General features: G+C 48.1%; 1 protein-coding gene across 1 annotated transcript; it reads left to right on the forward strand.

Moving 5' to 3' along the window:
• The first annotated feature begins 4,522 nt into the window (after positions 1 to 4,522).
• LOC121555089 (rho-related GTP-binding protein RhoE) lies at positions 4,523 to 21,852 on the forward strand. The gene is made up of 5 exons (XM_041868893.2): positions 4,523 to 4,951; positions 5,086 to 5,173; positions 17,428 to 17,537; positions 20,465 to 20,590; positions 20,726 to 21,852. The coding sequence occupies exons 1-5, from the start codon at positions 4,811 to 4,813 to the stop codon at positions 20,966 to 20,968; spliced, it is 708 nt and encodes a 235-aa protein (XP_041724827.1). The 5' UTR covers positions 4,523 to 4,810; the 3' UTR covers positions 20,969 to 21,852.
• The last annotated feature ends 897 nt before the right edge of the window (positions 21,853 to 22,749 follow it).

Below are 22,749 nucleotides of genomic sequence, written 5' to 3' on the forward strand. Positions count from 1 at the left end.
TCTGAATACTTTCCGAATGCACTGTATAACATCATCATACTGTTTACAAGTAGGCTATGGTGTATGGAATGGTTTGCCTTGTGCGGTAGGTTTTGTGGGTTTTTGAAACTTATGTAGGTCATAACCAGTTATAAAATAATGCAATAGTGAGGTGCCTGTTGAAGGTCGGTCCCCCATAGTGAGCTGCCTGTTGAAGGTCAGTCCCCCATAGCGAGCTGCCTGTTGAAGGTGGGTCCCCCATAGCGAGCTGCCTGTTGAAGGTCGGTCCCCCATAGCGAGCTGCCTGTTGAAGGTCGGTCCCCCATAGTGAGCTGCCTGTTGAAGGTCGGTCCCCCATAGCGAGCTGCCTGTTGAAGGTCGGTCCCCCATAGTGAGCTGCCTGTTGAAGGTGGGTCCCCCATAGTGAGCTGCCTGTTGAAGGTCGGTCCCCCATAGCGAGGTGCCTGTTGAAGGTCGGTCCCCCATAGCGAGGTGCCTGTTGAAGGTCGGTCCCCCATAGCGAGGTGCCTGTTGAAGGTCGGTCCCCCATAGCGAGGTGCCTGTTGAAGGTAAGTCCTCAAAGCGAGGTGCTACACAACCTGGTCCTGGTATCAAACAGAGAACAAAGACATAGGCTGCAGTTCAAATGTCACCGTATTCCCTATATAGTTCACTACTTTTAACCAGGGTTCTGGTTAAAGGTAGGAAGGGAAAGGTGATACCTAGTCAATTGCACAACTGAATGGATTCAACTGAAATGTATCTTAACCCAACCTGTCTGAATCAGAGGTAGTGCACTATATAGGGAATAGGGTACCATTTGGGACACAGACAAAGAAAGGACCTCACTCATATGAAGAAGTGACTGCTGGGAAATCTACTAAACAGACACCTGCACAATCCAAACTGACAGCAGTTTCTTTATGGGAAGAAAGCTCTGTCCACAAAGGAGGCATATGCTCACATTCGACTTTGCTTTTGACATTCTTCTGCCTCTGCGGTTTTATTACTGCAGATTTAGCTGGCTGACATTGGAAACAGGTCGGCTACAATACAGGGTGGGAATAATTCCTGATACCAGTGTTATCAAAGCCATATGTATACAGATATAGGGTCTTAATTTGAGCCAGTTTGATATAGCAGGAAAAGAATCCTGCAGCAACAGGAAATGTGAATTATTATTTGGATTATAATTAATGGACATTTTTGTAGGGTTTGATAAAATTTTCAATGTAAAAATCAAGTCAACCAGCATCCCCTCTTGCACAAACTTCAGAAAACTTTTAAAACCTCAAATACAAATACATGCATTACAGGAACGTTCTCCTGGAACAGGGTGATCAAATTAAGATCCTACATCTGTCTGTTTATCTGAGAACTGTCACGTTACAATAGAAAATGGAAAACAGAAAGGAGTCCATCTGTTGGGAATAACTCGCACCAGCTTGGGAACACACAGAAAAGACACAAAGCCACTGCACCCCTTATTAAAACACAGAAACCATAGCAACTCTAAAAGCTTAGACACACCGGTAGGATTGTCAAACGTTTGCCCGCCGACAGCACTTATGTCACGAATAAAAGGTAGTAAGTCCAACCGGCCTCACAACCGTAGACCATGTGTAACCACGCCAGCCCAGGACCTCCACATCCGGCTTCTTCACCTGCGGGATCATCTGAGACCAGCCACCCGGACAGCTGATGAAACTGTGGGTTTGCACCACCGAAGGATTTCTGCACAAACTGTCAGAAACCGTCTCAGGGAAGCTCATCTGGGTGCTCGTCGTCCTCACCAGGTTCTTGACCTGACTGCAGTTCGGCGTCGTAACCAACTTCAGTGGGCAAATGCTCACCTTCGATGGTCACCGGCACGCTGGAGAAGTGTGCTCTTCACGGATGAATCTCAGTTTCAACTGTACCTTGCAGATGGCAGACGTATGGTGTTGTGTGTGCGAGCTCTTTGTTGATGTCAACGTTGTGAACAGAGTGCCCCATGGTGGCGGTGGGGTTATGGTATGGGAAGGCATAAGCTACGGACAACCAACACAATTGCATTTTATTGATGGCAATTTTAATGCACAGAGATACCGTGACGAGATCCTGAGGCCCATTGTTGTGCCATTCATCTGCCACCATCATCTCATGTTTCAGCATGATAATGCACGCCCCCATGTCTTAAGGATCTGTACACAATTCCTGGAAGCTGAAAATGTCCCAGTTCTTCCATGGAATGCATACTCACCAGACATGTCACCCATTGATCAAGCAACTTCGCACAGCCATTGAAGAGGAGTGTGACAACATTCCACAGGCCACAATCAACAGCCTGATCAACTCTATGCGAAGGAGATGTGTCACGCTGCATGAGGCAAATGGTGGTCACACTAGATACTGACTGGTTTTCTGATCCACACCCCTACAAAAAAAAAAAAAAAGGTATCTGTGACCAACAGATGCATATTTGTATTCCCAGTCATGTGAAATCCATAGATCACAGGAGGCTGATGAGGGGAGAACAGCTCATAATAATGTCTGGAACGGAGCAAATGGAATGGCATCAAACCATGTTTGATGTATTTGATACCATTCCACTGATTCCGCTCCAGTCATTACCACGAGCCCGTCCTCCCCAATGAAGCTGCCACCAACCTCCTGTGCCCTAAATTAGGGCCTAATGAAGTTTTTTCAATTGACTGATTTCCTTATACAGTATGAACTGTAACTAAGTAAAATCTTTGAAATTGTTGCAAGTTGCCGTTATATTTTTGCTCAGTGTAAATACAGGGAGGCTGCTGTCTTGGGTCAAGTTTGAGTGTGAGGTTTTGTTTTCATAGAGGTGTGTGCAGCGCTGGCAACAACATGAATCTGGACAATATCATTTTAGTTGTTTACAAAGCATATACATTTGAAAATCATTGGCATTGATTGATGGCAAGAACATTTGTAATTTTTCAGTTCTGTGAATTTCTTTCACATTTCTGGTTGTGAGGATTCACAGTCATCACATGAATGACTGATTTGGAGTACAGTTTAGCCCCAAATCCTGGAAAACATTCACCTCAACTTCCAGTTGAGAAAGCAAGGGAGTCCATCTTGTGAGACCTGTGGTCTGGGCCAAAGATAGTTGTCAATGAACTTGTGGACAGTAGAGGCTCACATCCGTATTCACATTATAGGACCTACGTATTAACTGAAAGCTTCATGACCTCTGTAAGAGCCAAGGGTCAAAAGGTCAGTGAGTGTTGGATGTTTTGTCTATTTCACAAAAGATACCTTGTGACAAACATGGAAATGCTTCTTTCATCCATGGCACTGAATCTGTGTGTAGTAAACACACATTTTAGGACACTATCAGAGAGATAGAGAGTTTGCCATTGATTCAGTAAACTACAATGGTGTCCTCTATCTTGGTAGGTTACAGATAACAACAAAGGCTGTTCTGTGTCAAAATCCCTTTTGTGTTCCACAGAATGTGTTCTGACCACACAATGGAGGCTCTCAGGGAGGAAGAAACTGTCATTGAAAAGTGCTGATTATTAGCAAGGCCTAGTATGTAACCTGACAGAAACGCAATCAGAGTGTGAAAGAAGCTTGAGTCATAGCTTTCCTTAGAGGAAAAGCTGACCGCTTGAAATCACTCCATTACTATGCATGACCATGTTTCTTTACAGTGAAGCCATCATAGAAAGGAACTTTTACAGTGTTAGGTCCTTATCACATACCACAATACAGCAACACTCCATCAACACACAAAGACAATGTTATTGAGTGTTACTTAGCGGTGAGTCGAAAGGACTCATAATTCTACATTATGAAGCTGTACTGAACACTATGTACTCTACTGTAGTCTACTTGCACTAAATGGTCAACTTCTTCAAGGAGAGCTATCATCTTGAATATCTGCCTCCAAAGATACCCCAGCGCTGATTGTATCACCTCTCAAGTCAGGATTAAGGTGAGTCTACTGAGTCTCCTGTTGTGTTTGCTTCAGGACAATATGGCAGCATAGTGGGGGAGGCTCTCCCCTTTCAGCAGGCATGTGTAACTCCAGCTGTTTTCAGCACTCTCAAGGTTATTGAAATGCATTGCAGACAAACATCTCAGTGGCTTCATTAGTACAGTTGTTAAAGGAGAGTGCACTAGTTTCAACCCCTTTAAAGTGGTTATAAACATAAAAAGCAAAGAAATACAAATACTGAGACTTCATTCCAGACAGTTCATTCAAAGTCCAATAAACACCAATAAAACTAATGGGAATACATTAAAGGTTCTAAAGGATGACAAAAGTATTACTTTCTTGTAGATTATCTTCTGTTTTACACCTACTGTAAAATAATATTTTATGGCAATAACATTAGAATTACAATAGGACCTTAAATATTATTTCTCGGAAATTGTGTAATTCACTGTCAACCAAATATGTATTGTAGCTCCTCAAATGACAGACTGGTCTGATTAATGTGGGCTCGACCTACTTGCGCAACGCCCTCTCTGACTTGAAATAGGAGTGAATCCTCAAACTCCTTCAAACTCCAGGCTGAGGACCGTTGAGTCTTATAAAGGGTCTGGAGCTCTCGGATACAGGACTGGCTATATGGGACGCTACTTGGATGTCACAGTATTTCACTCTCCTAAGGGATCATTTTAATTATTTAAAGGTTTTCTATTTTTAAATTTTTAAGTTACTTTCCGGTCGCGACGTTCTCATTCAGGATAGATGATTCTGTGCAGCTGACTGATGCAGTCCGCTCATCATCATCCTTGGGTATCTAGAACCTTCGGATGTTCTGTTGATCCCGACTTTATTCTTCTTTAGGACACTTTATATTTTATGGAAAGACAGGACAATATCACAAACCGTTACAAAATGGATTTAAATCCAAGCGTAAAATGTAAAATAGTGGTCGTTGGGGATAGTGAATGTGGGAAAACCGCTCTACTAAATGTGTTTGCAAAAGATGCCTTTCCTGAGGTGAGTTTATGTGACATTTGTCTATTTTTTTGTCATGATTATTGCGTGTTATCGATCAGCTTGCAACTTTTCTTTCTACGTCTAAACAGCGTCGATGTTGATGAATGGATATCACAATTGTTTTTCATCTGTAGGGCTACATTCCCACGGTGTTTGAGAACTACACGGCCAGTTTTGAAATCGATACACAGAGAGTTGAACTCCGTCTGTGGGATACTTCAGGTGAGGACCCTTTGCGCATTATTAGCCGTCTACTGCATATCAGGATTTCATGCTTGTCTTCTGTTGTAGAAAACTCTATAGATGTTTCATGCCTGGTATATATTTTTAGCTACCGCAGGCATGACAGTGACGCAGGCATGAAACATCTAGAAGACAAGCTTGAAATCCTGATATGCAGTATTGGCTACATTATGTGCTTTACAGTAACAGCCAGCCCATTTGAGAGGAAAGGTCTGACGCTGCCTCTCTGGAATGTGGGAAAGGTGTAGATAGGAGTCGGATAACGGTTATGGAAACCTTTTGTACACCACCAGCATTAGCCTACATCTGAAACGACCCTCACACCCTTGAACACATGATAATGTGGGAACTCAAACACTGGTGTTGCCTCTGTATAGAATTGTACATCAGTCTTGTGAAATCACCATCTATTAGGCTACTTACTGACATTCATTTTTGTCCTCTGCACTCTGAGGTAAAGGCAAACCTTGCATTGTTTTGTATGCCTCAGTCTGTAGGAGTAGATTTATACTTGAGTAATGAGACATTCTTTCAACTGTCTATGAGGAGAGAAAAGCTAAAGGGCGGTAACGAAATTAGAGACACTTATTTTCCCCTGGCCAACATACACACATTCACTCTGAGAGCTTGGCCCGGCCAGTCCTCTTGCATTATTTGTTTTATAAAGCCGCTCCCCCTCACAGCCTTACACACTCAACGGGAATCCCATATAGAGGTCCCCGGGGGATCTAACCATAACACAGCCCCAGGTCTGCACGATCTAACCCAGCCTCAGGTCTGGAGGATCTAACCTTAACCCAGCCCCAGGTCTGGAGGATCTAACCCAGCCTCAGGTCTGGAGGATCTAACCTTAACCCAGGTCTGGAAGATCTAACCTTAACCCAGCCCCAGGTCTGGAGGATCTAACCCAGCCTCAGGTCTGGAGGATCTAACCTTAACCCAGCCCCAGGTCTGGAGGATCTAACCCAGCCTCAGGTCTGGAGGATCTAACCTTAACCCAGGTCTGGAAGATCTAACCTTAACCCAGCCCCAGGTCTGGAGGATCTAACCCAGCCTCAGGTCTGGAGGATCTAACCTTGAACCAGCCCCAGGTCTGGAGGATCTAACCTTAACCCAGCCCCAGGTCTGGAGGATCTAACCTTGAACCAGCCCCAGGTCTGGGGGATCTAACCTTAACCCAGCCCCAGGTCTGGAGGATCTAACCCTAACCCAGCCCCAGGTCTAGAGGTAATTACTTCCTAAACTACAGCCTCGGAGTCCTCCAGCCTGGACTGGTTGGGTGATTGGGCTGTTCTGCCTCCCTGGGTCTGTGTACTGCTTTGGGTGGAGAGGGGGAGTAGGGGGGTGAAGGAGTGCTCTGGGCTGGGTGGAGAGGGGTTTGTAGAGAGGGGTGAGGGAGTGTGTTGGGCTGCCTCTCCTCTGCTCTGTGACCTTCAGCTGATTGTGGCGTCCCTTGGGTCTGTCCAGGACATGACTCAGTGATTATACCACAGCTTCAGGAAGAGCTGACACACCAGGACTGACACACCAGTAGTGACAAACCAGGGCTCACCACACCAGGACTGACTGACACACTGGGGAATATTGCATTACACACACACACCAGTCCTCACCACACACACCAGTCCTCACCACACACACCAGTCCTCACCACACACACCAGTCCTCACCACACACACCAGTCCTCACCACACACACTAGTCCTCACCACACACACTAGTCCTCACCACAAACACCAGTCCTCACCACAAACACCAGTCCTCACCACACACACCAGTCCTCACCACACACACCAGTCCTCACCACACACACCAGTCCTCACCACACACACCAGTCCTCACCACACACACCAGGGCTGACACACATCTAAGGAGTTCCACTGGACCAGCAATCCCCTCCCTCTCGTCACAACATGATGGTGTGATAACATCGATTTGGTGTAATTGTTTTGATAACCTTGTGGATAGTGTGGCATGTTTTGAGAAATATGATAGTGTTTTTTATTGTTATCACAAACGAGTCTCATGTGGAAATTAGAGTACTGCAAGTACGTATATGGGTATAGATCCTCCAACACTTTGCCACCCTATCTCTCTACTTTATAATGCACATATAGTCCACTTAGACTCGTGTGCTAGTTTTCTTAAAAGAATAGACGTCTATTCTAATGATTAATTGAACATCATCCCATATCATGGTGGCCTCGTTATACTGCACATGCCATGTACAGTAGTTTACCTCGCCTAGTGATATCAGTACAGATGCCGGATCTTCATTTGATCACCCTGTTGCAGGAAAACTTCCTGCAATGCAGAACATTTTAAACGTATAGTAAAAAGGCTTCTGAAGATTGTAATTTCCACTTTGACATTTCAGACTTGATTTTCCCTTACGAAAAATGTATCAACCCCTACAAAAATGTCCATTGATTATAATCCACATAATAATTCACGTTTCCTGTTGCTGAGGGATAATTTTTTTCTGCTGTAGAAAACTAGCTCAAGTTAAGATCCTAATCTACCTAATTTCTACCTAATTTCTACCAGCATGTTAAATGTGCAACCAGAGGAAAAAAAACTCTAGACCACCTTTACTCCACACACAGAGACGCATACTGTCACGTTGCTGTGTATAGGTGTGGTGTGGAATCAGGCGCAGGCAGCAGAGGGTAAGTCCAACAAGACTTTACTTAGCACAAAATAATCCACAACAGCCCGGAGGCAAAAAGACGCACACAGGCGTAATGCAAGCGCACACAAAGGCGCGTAAATCTCTCCTAAACACAAGGAGGAACTACTGAAAAATAGCGTACCGTAACAGGTAGCGCAACCACGACACGAACAATCACACACAACACAAACCTAACAACAAGGAAACTAAATAGGGTGCTAAACGAGACCTAACACAAAACAGGTGTGACTAACAGACAAAACCAAACAAACACGAAACATCGAGCGGTGGCAGCTAGAACTCCGGAGACGACGACCGGCGAAACCTGCCCGAACAAGGAGGAGGAGCCGCCTCGGCCGAAAACCGTGACAGTACCCCCCTTGACGCGCGGCTCCAGCCGCGCGCCGCCTCCGGCCTCGGGGACGACCAGGGGGACGCGGAGCAGGGTGCGCAGGATGACCACGATGGAATTCGGTCATCAGGGACGAATCCAGAATGTCCCTCCTTGGCACCCAGCACCGCTCCTCCGGACCGTACCCCTCCCACTCCACGAGATATTGGAGACCCCCCATCCGGCGTCTCGAATCCAGGATGGTCCGAACCGTGTACGCCGGAGCCCCCTCGATGTCCAACGGGGCGGAGGAGTCTCCTCAATCTCAAAGTCCTGGAGTGGACCAGCTACCACCGGCCTGAGGAGAGACACATGGAACGAGGGGTTCATATTCTTGTAATCAATAGGTAGTTCTAACCTGTAACTCACCTCGTTCAATCTCCTCAGGACTTTAAAAGGCCCCACAAACCGCCGACCCAGCTTCCGGCAGGGCAGGCGGAGGGGCAGGTTTCTGGTTGAGAGCCAGACTCGATCTCCAGGTGCGTACACTGGCCCCTCACTGCGGTGTAGGTCGGCGCTCGTCTTCTGTCGACGTATGGCACGCTGCAGATGGACGTGTGCAGCGTCCCACGTCTCCTCCGAGCGCCGCACCCACTCATCCACAGCGGGGGCCTCGATCTGGCTCTCATGCCATGGTGCCAGAACCGGCTGGTACCCTAATACACACTGAAAAGGGGTTAGTTGGGTGGAGGAGTGGCGGAGAGAGTTCTGTGCCATCTCGGCCCAGGGCACATATCTCGCCCACTCCTCCGGCCGGCCCTGACAATATGACCTCAGAAACCTACCCACATCCTGGTTGACTCGTTCAACCTGCCCATTACTCTCCGGGTGGTAACCCGAGGTAAGGCTCACCGAGACCCCCAAACGTTCCATAAATGCTCTCCAGACTCTGGAGGTAAACTGGGGTTCTCGATCGGACACTATATCCTCGGGCACCCCGTAATGCCGGAAGACGTGAGTAAATAGAGCCTCAGCGGTCTGTAGGGCCGTAGGAAGACCCGGCAGGGGAAGGAGACGACAGGCCTTCGAGAACCGATCCACAACGACCAGGATGGTGGTATTCCCCTGGGAGGAGGGAAGATCGGTAACAAAATCCACCGAGAGGTGAGACCAGGGTCGTTGTGGAACGGGCAGGGGCTGTAATTTACCCCTGGGCAAGTGTCTGGGCGCCTTACACTGGGCACATACTGAGCAGGAGGAGACATAAACCCTCACATCCCTGGCTAACGTTGGCCACCAGTACTTCGTACTAAGGCAGTGCACCGTCCGGCCAATACCCGGATGTCCAGAGGAGGGGGACGTGTGAGCCCAATAAATCAGCCGATCCCGGACCTCGAGCGGGACGTACACCCGACCCACCGGACACTGGGGAGGACTAGGCTCGGTGCGTAACGCCCGCTCGATCTCCGCATCGACCTCCCACACCACCGGTGCCACCAGACAAGACTCCGGTAGTATGGGAATGGACTCCACGCACCTCTCCTCCGTGTCATACCGACGGGACAGAGCATCTGCCTTCCCGTTCTGGGGCCCAGGGATGTAAGTGATCTTGAACACAAACCGGGCGAGAAACATAGTCCATCGAGCCTGGCGAGGATTCAGTCTCCTAGCTGCCCGAATGTACTCCAGGTTACGATGGTCGGTCAGAATGAGGAAAGGGTGCTGAGCCCCCTCAAGCCAATGCCTCCACACCTTTAGGGCCTGTACTACGGCTAACAGCTCCCTGTCCCCACGTCATAATTCCGCTCCGCCGGACTGAGCTTCTTAGAATAAAAAGCACAGGGGCGGAGCTTAGGTGGTGTACCGGATCGTTGAGAAAGAACTGCCCCGATACCGGCCTCAGACGCGTCCACCTCAACTTGGAAGGGTAAAGTGGGATCCGGGTGCGCCAACACCGGGGCCGAGGTAAACAGGTCCTTCAGTCTCCCAAAGGCCCTGTCCGCCTCAGCTGACCACTGCAAGCGCACCGGACCCCCCTTCAGCAGAGACGTTATGGGAGCTGCCACCTGTCCAAAACCCCGGATAAACCTCCGGTAGTAATTCGCAAAACCCAAGAACCGCTGCACCTCTTTAACCGTAGTTGGGGTTTGCCAATTACGCACGGCGGACACTCGGTCCACCTCCATTCTCACCCCCGACGCAGACAACTGGTAACCCAAAAAGGAAACTGACTCCTGGAAGAACAGACATTTCTCAGCTTTGACATACAGGTCATGCTCCAACAGTCTCCTCAATACCCTGCGCACCAGGGCTACATGCTCGGCCCGAGTAGCACTGTACACAAGAATATCATCTATGTACACCACTACTCCCTGCGCCTGCATGTCCCGGAAAAGTTCGTCTACAAACGATTGGAAGACTGATGGAGCATTCATTAACCCATATGGCATGACGAGATACTCGTAATGGCCGGATGTAGTACTAAATGCTGTCTTCCACTCATCGCCCTCCCTAATGCGCACCAAGTTATATGCGCTCCTGAGATCCAATTTTGTGAAGAACCTTGCCCCGTGTAAGGACTCCGTCATGGTCCCAATCAGAGGAAGTGGATAGCTGTACTTCACCGTCCCCTGATTGAGACCGCGGTAATCAATACACGGACGCAAACCTCCATCCTTTTTCTTCACAAAAAAGAAGCTCGAGGACGCGGGAGAAGTGGAGGCCCGTATGTATCCCTGTCTCAGAGACTCGGCAATGTAAGTCTCCATTGCCTTTTTCTCCTCCTGTGACAAAGGATACACATGGCTCCGCGGAAGCGCTGCTCCTGTCTGGAGGTCTATCGCACAATCCCCTTGTCTATGAGGTGGCAACTGTGCCGCTCTGGTCTTACTGAACACGAGCGCCAAATCCTCATACTCAGGAGGAATGTGCAGTGCTGGCATCTGGTTCGGACTCTCCACCGAGGTCGCCCCCCACGGAAACACCCAGACATAACCCCTCACACTGAGCAGACCACCCTTTAAGAGCTTTCTCTCGCCACGAAATAGTAGGATCATGGGTCATCAACCAGGGAAGCCCCAGTACCACCGGATACGCAGGAGAGTCGATAAGATAGAGTTGAATCGTCTCCTCATGACCCCCCTGCATCCTCATCCTAAGTGGCGCTGTGACCTCCCCAATCAACCCAGATCCTAACGGACGACTATCTAGGGCATGTACAGGAAAGGGTTTGTCGACTGGAAGGAGGGGAATCCCTAACTTAATACAGAATCTCCGGTCTACAAAATTCCCAGCTGCGCCTGAATCGACTAGCGCCTTATGCTGGGACCGAGGTGCAACCTGTGGGAAACAAACAGGTAAGGTAATGTGCACGACAGAAAGCTCTGGGTAAGTAGGGCGCCTACTCACCTGGGTGGACTCCCCCACTGTACGACCGGCTCTCTCCCTCACCAGGGGGACCCTCCCCAGCACCTAGCCGCGGTGTGCCCTCCGCGCCCACACTTGGTGCAGGAGACTGCCCCCCTCGGGCTCCTACCTCCTCTCCCTCTAGCGCCAGCACCTCCAAGCTCCATCGGACACTGCTCGGAGGCGCTGGAGGGTGGAATGGGGGACCCCCACCTGGGACGTCCGCGGGTCGCCAGCAGGTTGTCCAGTCGGATGGCCATGTCCACCAGCTGGTCAAATGTTAGTGTACTGTCCCTGCAGGCTAACTCCCTGCGGACGTCCTCCCGAAGGCTACATCGGAAGTGGTCTATGAGGGCCCTCTCATTCCACCCCGCATCAGCCGCTAGAGTCCGGAACTCCAGTGCGAACGCCTGCACGCTCCTCATCCCCTGTCGGAGGTGGAATAGACGTTCCCCCGCCGCTCTCCCCTCTGGTGGATGGTCGAAGACCGCACGGAAGCGACGGGAGAACTCCGCATAGGTGACGGTGGCGGCGTCTATTCCCCTCCACTCAGCGTTGGCCCACTCCAACGCCTTGCCGGTGAGACAGGAGATGAGGGCGGAAACGCTCTCGTATCCCGAGGGCGCCGGGTGTATGGTGGCAATGTAGAGCTCCACTTGTAGGAGGAACCCCTGACACCCGGCAGCGGTGCCGTCGTACGCCCTCGGGAGCGAGAGCCGAATCCCACTGGGTTCCGGTCGATGGACGGGCTGGTTGTCCGGTGGTGAAGGTGATGGTGCGATAGGTGGGGCTATGGGAACCCCGCTGGTCTCCCATCGACGAAGGGTGTCCATGACGCCCTCCAAGGCGTGCCCGATACGGTTGATCCGGTGCTCGTGTCCAAGGAGACGCTCCTCCATGGGGTCGACGGGTGCTCCTGCTGATTCCATCTAGTAGGTGTGTGATTCTGTCACGTTGCTGTGTATAGGTGTGGTGTGGAATCAGGCGCAGGCAGCAGAGGGTAAGTCCAACAAGACTTTACTTAGCACAAAATAATCCACAACAGCCCGGAGGCAAAAAGACGCACACAGGCGTAATGCAAGCGCACACAAAGGCGCGTAAATCTCTCCTAAACACAAGGAGGAACTACGGAAAAATAGCGTACCGTAACAGGTAGCGCAACCACGACACGAACAATCACACACAACACAAACCTAACAACAAGGAAACTAAATAGGGTGCTAAACGAGACCTAACACAAAACAGGTGTGACTAACAGACAAAACCAAACAAACACGAAACATCGAGCGGTGGCAGCTAGAACTCCGGAGACGACGACCGGCGAAACCTGCCCGAACAAGGAGGAGGAGCCGCCTCGGCCGAAACCGTGACACATACAAAGCTCTCCCTCGCCCTCCATTTGGCAAATCTGACCATAACTCTATCCTCCTGATTCCTGCTTATAAGCAAAAACTAAAGCAGGAAGCACCAGTGACTCGGTTAATAAAAAAGTGGTCAGATGACGCAGATGCTAAGCTACAGGACTGTTTTGCTAGCACAGACTGGAACATGTTCCGGGATTCTTCAGACAGCATTGAGGAGTACACCACATCAGTCACTGGCTTCATCAATAAGTGCATCGATGATGTCGTCCCCACAGTGACCGTACGTACATACCCCAACCAGAAGCCATGGATTACAGGAAACATCTGCACTGAGCTAAAGGGTAGAGCTGCCGCTTTCAAGGAACGGGACTCTAACCCGGACGCTTATAAGAAATCCCGCTATGCCCTCCGAACCATCAAACAGGCAAAGAGTCAATACAGGACTAAGATTGAATCGTACTACACTGGCTCTGACGCTCGTCAGATGTGGCAGGGCTTGAAAACTATTACAGACTACAAAGGGAAGCACAGCCGCGAGCTGCCCAGTGACACAAGCCTACCAGACGAGCTAAACCACTTCTATGCTCGCTTCGAGGCAAGCAACACTGAAGCATGCATGAGAGCACCAGCTGTTCAGGATGACTATGTGATCACGCTCTCCGTAGCCGATGTGAGTAAGACTTTTAAGCAGGTCAACATTCACAAGGCCGCAGGGCCAGATGGATTACCAGGACGTGTACTCCGAGCATGTGCTGACCAACTGGCAAGTGTCTTCACTGACATTTTCAACATGTCCCTGACTGAGTCTGTAATACCAACATGTTTCAAGCAGACCACCATAGTCCCCGTGCCCAAGGACTCTAAGATAACCTGCCTAAATGACTACCGACCCATAGCACTGACGTCTGTAGCCATGAAGTGCTTTGAAAGGCTGGTCATGGCTCACATCAACAGCATTATCCCAGAAACCCTAGACCCACTCCAATTTGCATACCGCCCCAACAGATCCACAGATGATGCAATCTCTATTGCACTCCACACTGCCCTTTCCCACCTGGACAAGAGGAACACCTACGTGAGAATGCTATTCATTGACTACAGCTCAGCATTCAACACCATAGTGCCCTCTAAGCTCATCACTAAGCTAAGGATCCTGGGACTAAACACCTCCCTCTGTAACTGGATCCTGGACTTCCTGACGGGCCGCCCCAGGTGGTAAGGGTAGGTAACAACACATCTGCCACACTGATCCTCAATACGGGGGCCCCCTCAGGGGTGCGTGCTCAGTCCCCTCCTGTACTCTCTGTTCACCCATGACTGCATGGCCAGGCACGACTCCAACACCATCATTAAGTTTGCCGACGACACAACAGTGGTAGGCCTGATCACCGACAACGATGAGACAGCCTATAGGGAGGAGGTCAGAGACCTGGCCGTGTGGTGCCAGGACAACAACCTCTCCCTCAACGTGACCAAGACAAAGGAGATGATTGTGGACTACAGGAAAAAAAAGAGGACTGAGCACGCCCCCATTCTCATCGACGGGCTGTAGTGGAACAGGTTGAGCGCTTCAAGTTCCTTGGTGTCCACATCACCAACGAACTATCATGGTCCAAACACACCAAGACAGTCATGAAGAGGGCACGACAAAGCCTATTCCCCCTCAGGAGACTGAAAAGATTTGGCATGGGTCCTCAGATCCTCAAAAAATTATACAGCTGCACCATCGAGAGCATCCTGACTGGTTGCATCACCGCCTGGTATGGCAACTGCTTGGCCTCCGACCGCAAGGCACTACAGAGGGTAGTGCGTACGGCCCAGTACATCACTGGGGCCAAGATTCCTGCCATCCAGGACCTCTATACCAGGCGGTGTCAGAGGAAGGCCCTCAAAATTGTCAAAGACTCCAGCCACCCTAGTCATAGACTGTTCTCTCTGCTACCGCACGGCAAGCGGTACCGGAGTGCCAAGTCTAGGTCCAAAAGACTTCTCAACAGCTTCTACCCCCAAGCCATAAGACTCCTGAACAGCTAATCATGGCTACCCAGACTATTTGCACTGCCCCCCCCACCCCATCCTTTTTACGCTGCTGCTACTCTGTTAATTATTTATGCATAGTCACTTTAACTCTACCCACATGTACATATTACCTCAACTACCTCAACTAGCCGGTGCCCCCGCACATTGACTCTGCAACGGTACCCCCCTGTATATATAGCCTCCCTACTGTTATTTTATTTTACTTCTGCTCTTTTTTTTCTCAACACTTTTTTGTTGTTGTTTTATTTTTACTTTTTTTGTTAAAAATAAATGCACTGTTGGTTAAGGGCTGTAAGTAAGCATTTCACTGTAATGTCTGCACCTGTTGTATTCGGCGCATGTGACTGATTTGATTTGATTTACATCAGTTCGTGGGTTCACTGAAATATAGGGTTACCCAGATGGTCTTGTCTAGCTCCCTTCTCATCACATAGAACCTTACTCATTTTGTTGGAGCTTTCTGGAGCAACAAGCATGAAGAATAGCACCTGAGAATAGCTCTGTGACACAGTTAGCTGAAAGGTCATTAGAAATGCATGCGACTCCAGTGTTCTAGTCTATGTATATGGATCAATATGTTTAGTAGAGGAATTCCCCCAGTGGAATGTCAGTGGTCTGACCATGTCATTGGTCAGGGAAGTGGTTATATCCACCCCCATGAGAAATATTAGTTATGTGCTTTGACTTGGATTGGTGTCCTGTATTTCTGTTGCCCCTAACCCACCTCTCTGATTGATGAGCCGTACCTTGAATGAGGAAAGATGCCTCAGATTAGTTTGATGTCATTGTTTTATCATGTACACTTTTCATCACGTCTCACAGTGACAGATACGAAGGCTTCTCATACAAAGGCCCTTCGTTTACTGTACTTCAAGCTCTAAAATGGCAATTTCTTACAGTCTGTCCCCCATTTTTATCAACTCAATCCTACAACACTATTTTAATGTTTCCATGGAAAATCCTTCATACCAGAGTTTTAAACATTCCAAATCCCTCACGTGTTCTGGTCGAGCCGTTTATGATACCTTAAGGCTGGGCTATGAAAATAGGGGCCTCACGGCTGTTTGTTTAACATAAGAAATCTGACTCACCAGACTTGAAAATATTTCCGCATTGTTTACGTCTGCTGGTGTGAATTTGTTCGTGAAGAAACGTGCAGGGAGGGGCATCCATGTCAGACCACAGCATATGCTTTATAGGCACTCTACCGTGTTCAAATATCCAAATGGGCCCAGTGGTACAGAAGTTTACTCCTAAGAATTCAAACTGGGTTTAATTGTGTTTAGGTAAATTAGAGTGGAAATTGAAAAAGACAGATGGTGATGGTATCATTGGTGTTTTGGTCCTTGTTTTGGTCCAGAGTGGGACCATCTGGATTCCATTTGTGAGTCAAAACATTTCTGGTTTGGGTGGGGCCAGGCGTTGTAAAGCCAGCCTCAGAAGTAGTGGATCAGGTTTTGAGTGGTTGCTATGACTGATGTGAAATAGAATACTTTACCCCCGCATTCTTTACATTTACGTCATTTAGCAGACGCTCTTATCCAGAGCGACTTACAGTTAGTGAGTGCATACATTTTTTTTTCATACTGGTCCCCCGTGGTAAACGAACCCACAACTCTGGCGTTGCAAACGCCATGCTCTACCAACTGTGCTACACAGGACTAGAATTCAATGGCACAATTCAGGAACCTAGGTTATTCTACATGGCTTTGTATTCTAAAGGAAAAAGCCATTTGGCATGGAGCCCTTAGAAAATGACACAAATCTCCTTTCTGAGAATGAGAAGCTTTTTCCTACAGTGGAGACTTTTTGAAGTATGTGTGAGATATCGTGGTTTCCCCCCAGACAGTTTGGAATAAAGGCAATATATAACCTGTGTGAGGAGAGGAGCCCCCTCATGTTATAACTCAAAGGCCACCCTACCTTGGGGAACTAGAAAATCCCCACCATTTTTCACAGAGGGACAATTGGGAGAAGGGAGCTTCCGGACATTAGTGTTGGTTTGGTTTCTTTACCTGGGATGCAACCTGACCCAGTCCACCACAGAGCTTCAACAGCCCTAAAGCTTCTCTGCATTCCACACTACACACAATTGTCCCAGGAAAACCTTCAGGACATGATGTTATGTTACAGATTGTTTAGTGTGTACTGTGTACATCACAAGTGTGTATTTCACTGGTAAAATACCTCAGAGAATTTTGTAGTAGTTGGATTCTCTAACTTTGTTTCTACTCCTGTTTGGAATGGAAACCACAGCAGTTCGATCCATCTCTGCAAATAACATTGTCATTGTTTGAATCAACGCATATATGGAAAGGGAAATGTTGGTTAACAGTAAGTTGCAGGAATTTGAGTACCGTGACCCAGTTACCACAGACCCGCTTTTACTTGACTAACAACATGGTGACATGTTTGATTTGCAGGCTCTGCATACTATGACAACGTGCGGCCTCTCTCCTACCCTGATTCTGATGTGGTCCTTATCTGCTTTGACATCAGCAGACCAGAGACCCTGGACAGTGTACTGAAGAAGGTGAGTGTTTTGGGGTGATATAGCGGACTCTTGTCCTGGAAGATAAGCTGCCTTTGCTCCTCTTGAACTGGTGAACAGTCCCCTTGACCCTCTCTAGAAAGGCCTCTATTTGTGTTTCTGGGTCAAGTGTCCTCTGAAAAACCTAATTCTGCTGAAAACTAAGGCTGTACCAATGAGGGGGGACTAGAACTAGGGCTGTACCAATGAACAGAGACTAGAACTAGGGCTGTACCAATGAGAGGGGACTAGAACTAGGGCTGTACCAATGAGAGGGGACTAGAACTAGGGCTGTACCAATGAGAGGGGACTAGATCTAGGACTGTACCAATGAGAGGGGACTAGAACTAGGACTGTACCAATGAGGGGGGACTAGAACTAGAACTGTACCAATGAGGGGGGACTAGAACTAGGGCTGTACCAATGAGAGGGGACTAGAACTAGGACTGTACCAATGAGGGGGGACTAGAACTAGGGCTGTACCAATGAGAGGGGACTAGAACTAGGACTGTACCAATGAGGGGGGACTAGAACTAGGACTGTACCAATGAGGGGGGACTAGAACTAGGGCTGTACCAATGAGAGGGGACTAGAACTAGGGCTGTACCAATAATAATAATAATATAATATGCCATTTAGCAGACGCTTTTATCCAAAGCGACTTACAGTCATGCGTGCATACATTTTTGTGTATGGGTGGTCCCGGGGATCGAACCCACTACCTTGGCGTTACAAGTGCCGTGCTCTACCAGCTGAGCTACAGAGGACCATGAGAGGGGACTAGAACTAGGACTGTACCAATGAGGGGGGACTAGAACTAGGGCTGTACCAATGAGAGGGGACTAGAACTAGGACTGTACCAATGAGGGGGGACTAGAACTAGGACTGTACCAATGAGGGGGGACTAGAACTAGGGCTGTACCAATGAGGGGGGACTAGAACTAGGGCTGTACCAATGAGAGGGGACTAGAACTAGGACTGTACCAATGAGGGGGGACTAGAACTAGGGCTGTACCAATGAGAGGGGACTAGAACTAGGACTGTACCAATGAGGGGGGACTAGAACTAGGGCTGTACCAATGAGAGGGGACTAGAACTAGGGCTGTACCAATAAACGGAGACTAGAACTAGGACTGTACCAATGAGGGGGGACTTGAACTAGGACTGTACCAATGAGGGGGGACTAGAACTAGGACTGTACCAATGAGAGGGGACTAGAACTAGGGCTGTACCAATGAGAGGGGACTAGAACTAGGGCTGTACCAATGAGAGGGGACTAGAACTAGGACTGTACCAATGAGAGGGGACTAGAACTAGGGCTGTACCAATGAGGGGGGACTAGAACTAGGGCTGTACCAATGAGAGGGGACTAGAACTAGGGCTGTACCAATGAGAGGGGACTAGAACTAGGGCTTTACCAATAAACGGAGACTAGAACTAGGACTGTACCAATGAGAGGGGACTAGAACTAGGACTGTACCAATGAGAGGGGACTAGAACAAGGACTGTACCAATGAGATGGGACTAGAACTAGGGCTGTACCAATAAACGGAGACTAGAACTAGGACTGTACCAATGAGAGGGGACTAGAACTAGGGCTGTACCAATGAGGGGGGACTAGAACTAGGGCTGTACCAATGAGAGGGGACTAGAACTAGGGCTGTACCAATAAACTGAGACTAGAACTAGGACTGTACCAATGAGAGGGGACTAGAACTAGGACTGTACCAATGAGAGGGGACTAGAACTAGGACTGTACCAATGAGAAGGGACTAGAACTAGGACTGTACCAATGAGGGGGGACTAGAACTAGGGCTGTACCAATGAGGGGGGACTAGAACTAGGACTGTACCAATGAGAGGGGACTAGAACTAGGACTGTACCAATGAGAGGGGACTAGAACTAGGGCTGTACCAATGAGGGGGGACTTGAACTAGGACTGTACCAATGAGGGGGACTAGAACTAGGGCTGTACCAATGCGAGGGGACTAGAACTAGGGCTGTACCAATGAGGGGGGACTAGAACTAGGACTGTACCAATGAAGGGGGACTAGAACTAGGACTGTACCAATGAGGGGGGACTAGAACTGTACCAATGAGGGGGGACTAGAACTAGGGCTGTACCAATGAGAGGGGACTAGAACTAGGGCTGTACCAATGAGAGGGGACTAGAACTAGGGCTGTACCAATAAACGGAGACTAGAACTAGGGCTGTACCAATGAGAGGGGACTAGAACAAGGGCTGTACCAATGAGGGGGGACTAGAACTAGGACTGTACCAATGAGAGGGGACTAGAACTAGGACTGTACCAATGAGAGGGGACTAGAACTAGGACTGTACCAATGAGGGGGGACTAGAACTAGGACTGTACCAATGAGTGGGGACTAGAACTAGGGCTGTACCAATGAGGGGACTAGAACTAGGCCTGTAACAATGAGGGGACTAGAACTAGGCCTGTACCAATGAGGGGACTAGAACTAGGCCTGTACCAATGCTAGGGGTCCACTAGGGTTGTACCAATGCTAGGGGTCCACTAGGGTTGTACCAATGCTAGAGGTCCACTAGGGCTGTACCAATGAAAGGGGACTAGAACTAGGGCTGTACCAATGAAAGGGGACTAGAACTAGGGTTGTACCAATGAGAGAGGTGACGGGGAGGAATGTGAAAAAAAACTAACGTGAGGCTCAGTAGTAGTCCAACCGGCCTTGTTCACACATGGTCTCCCAGATCCCAGACACGGCTATTGTGGGTCTCAGTGCCCTTTGACTTGGCTCAGTATTGTGCCAGCTGAGAGGAGGGTGGTCCAGTTAGAGATTTTTCCCCTGGAGAGAAAATAATCGAACCAAGCTTTTTCACTCTCGGACCCCACTCCATAGGGCCCCGGTCTCTGACTAATGCTGATCTTTCCCTTTTTCTTTTGTTCCTATAGTGGAAAGGAGAGATTCAGGAATTCTGTCCCAACACCAAGATGCTGCTGGTGGGGTGCAAGTCAGACCTACGCACAGACCTTTTTACCAAATCTCACTCTGGCCATACCCCAGTGTCCTATGATCAGGTGGGTGTCATGTCTTTCTAAATGTCATTCAAGATGATGGACTTAAACATGATCCAGTATTAAAAGCGCTGGGAACAATTGGTAATAGGCAGAGTTCCTGACTGATCTCTCAGTGTTATTCTCTCTCTGTCTCAGGGCTCTAACATGGCCAAGCAGATCAGTGCTCCCTACATCGAGTGTTCATCCCTGCAGTCTGAGAACAGCGTCAGAGACCTCTTCCACGTGGCCACGCTGGCCTGCGTCAACAAGGGCAACAAGAACGTCAAACGCAACAAGTCCTCCAGGAGCACCAAGAGGATTTCACACAGCAGACCTGACCTGCCCACAGTGGTGTCAGACTTCCAGAAGACCAAAGCTAAGACCTGTGCTATTATGTGACTGGGATGATGCCATTAGAGAGACTGGAGGACACTGTGAACATGCTAATGAGCATTTGAATTTTGGACAACCATGAAGAGCTTTATGCACTATTAGAGGAACTGTTGGTCTCCACAAAGCGTGCCAACTGAGTGAGGGATGGTGTTGTGATAGTGAAAGCAGCCATACTGTGGTTGTATGTTATACCCTGCCTTTTTTCAAGCTAGGGGAAGCATAAAAACAAGGAGTGAATGAACATATCATAAACTGCATATATTCTCCTGGGGTTTACTGAGAATGTATCAAACAGGACTGTCTGTTGACAAGATAGTATGTACTGATGAGAGGAAACTGATCTCACCCAATGGCCACATCTGGGAGGATCCAGACAATCGTCACTAAAGAGCTCTACTTTTATTCTCAGCTTGAACTGGAATCCCATGGTTTAGAACACCGGCAGGGTTGAAGAATCCTGACTATTGAAAAGCTTCCTTTTCTGAAGTGTTAAAGGTACCAGTGTTTTGGGTCTGCTGTTTCAATCATCCTGTGTTCTTCTACGTAAGGAACCAAAATTGTTGTGAGGAGAGTCAGTGAAGGATATGAGAGCAGTTAGATTGTGTAATGTGCTGAGAGGCTATGATGACAACCAAGATATACTGTTACCCTTTTTGACATCTGTGTTGTCTGAACAGATTGCTGCATGTCACACGTGAAATGTCACCCTTTACATTTTGTTTTTCTTAACCTTTTGCCCTTTTCTGAATCTGTTCATTACGATGTATTATTCTAAAACAGCGTCAAAATAGTTATTTTCAGAACTGTCAATTTCCCATGTTTAAATGTACTGTAGTCATGTAAATGTGGTAAATATTTGAATATATACTTATACACTTATAAGCCCATCATTAATGCCTCAATGCAGCGTTTATTGACCTATGGGAAGTACATACTTTCATACTGAATTTGCCTATTTAGTTTTATGAGAACTAGCGGTCTCTCTGGTTCACTGGTCTAAATTTGTTTTATATTTAGGGCCCTGGAAGCTCATTCAGTTCCTGTGGACATATATGGACGTTTCAAAGTCTCTGGATCATGGGTTTTCCTGTGAAAAGAGTAACTGCTGTAGATAAGATTTGTCCTTTAGTTAGTGAAGAGAGACATTTACTGTGAGTGGCATCCTGCTCTTTCTGCCTGTCATGCTGTCCTCGTTATCGGAGCTGTGACTTGGCTGAAGTCTTTCACGCTCGCCTCTCCTCTGTTGGCACGCTGCAGGAGTTCTGGTCACATGACGACGCACTCTGGGTGAACCTTAACTATCCCTCAGCACAGCTGCCTGCTGTCTGTCCTACCAGCCCCAGCCCTTCTGAATCTTTTAAAATAATTAAGAGTTGGGTTCCTTCCGTTTGTTCTGCTTTGTATTGACATTTGGGTATTTGTTTAAGTTGTGTAGTTTTGCTTGAGAAAACCCTTACCATGCCAAAACAAACACTTAGTTTGTGGACTTTATTTTTAAGGTAGTTACTGACAATGTTATTGCTGTTCTCAATGAGGAATCAGTGAAAACACACAGGCAAGACCTACATGAATGGGAAACAGTTACCTTGATCATGTCAAATGCGACCTAATGTGCTGAAACATGTCAAAACATGGGCCAATTTTGTCCAACAATACGATATAGATGCCTCAATGATACATTAGGATATGACACCCTACTCCTGAAAGCAGGTGACTACAGAAATGTGACATATTAAGAGATCGTGATGGGGATATCCTTAGCGTTGCTATATTTACACAATATATTG

The sequence above is a fragment of the Coregonus clupeaformis genome, chromosome 40 (assembly GCF_020615455.1).
Source record: "Coregonus clupeaformis isolate EN_2021a chromosome 40, ASM2061545v1, whole genome shotgun sequence".
NCBI lineage: Eukaryota > Metazoa > Chordata > Actinopteri > Salmoniformes > Salmonidae > Coregonus > Coregonus clupeaformis.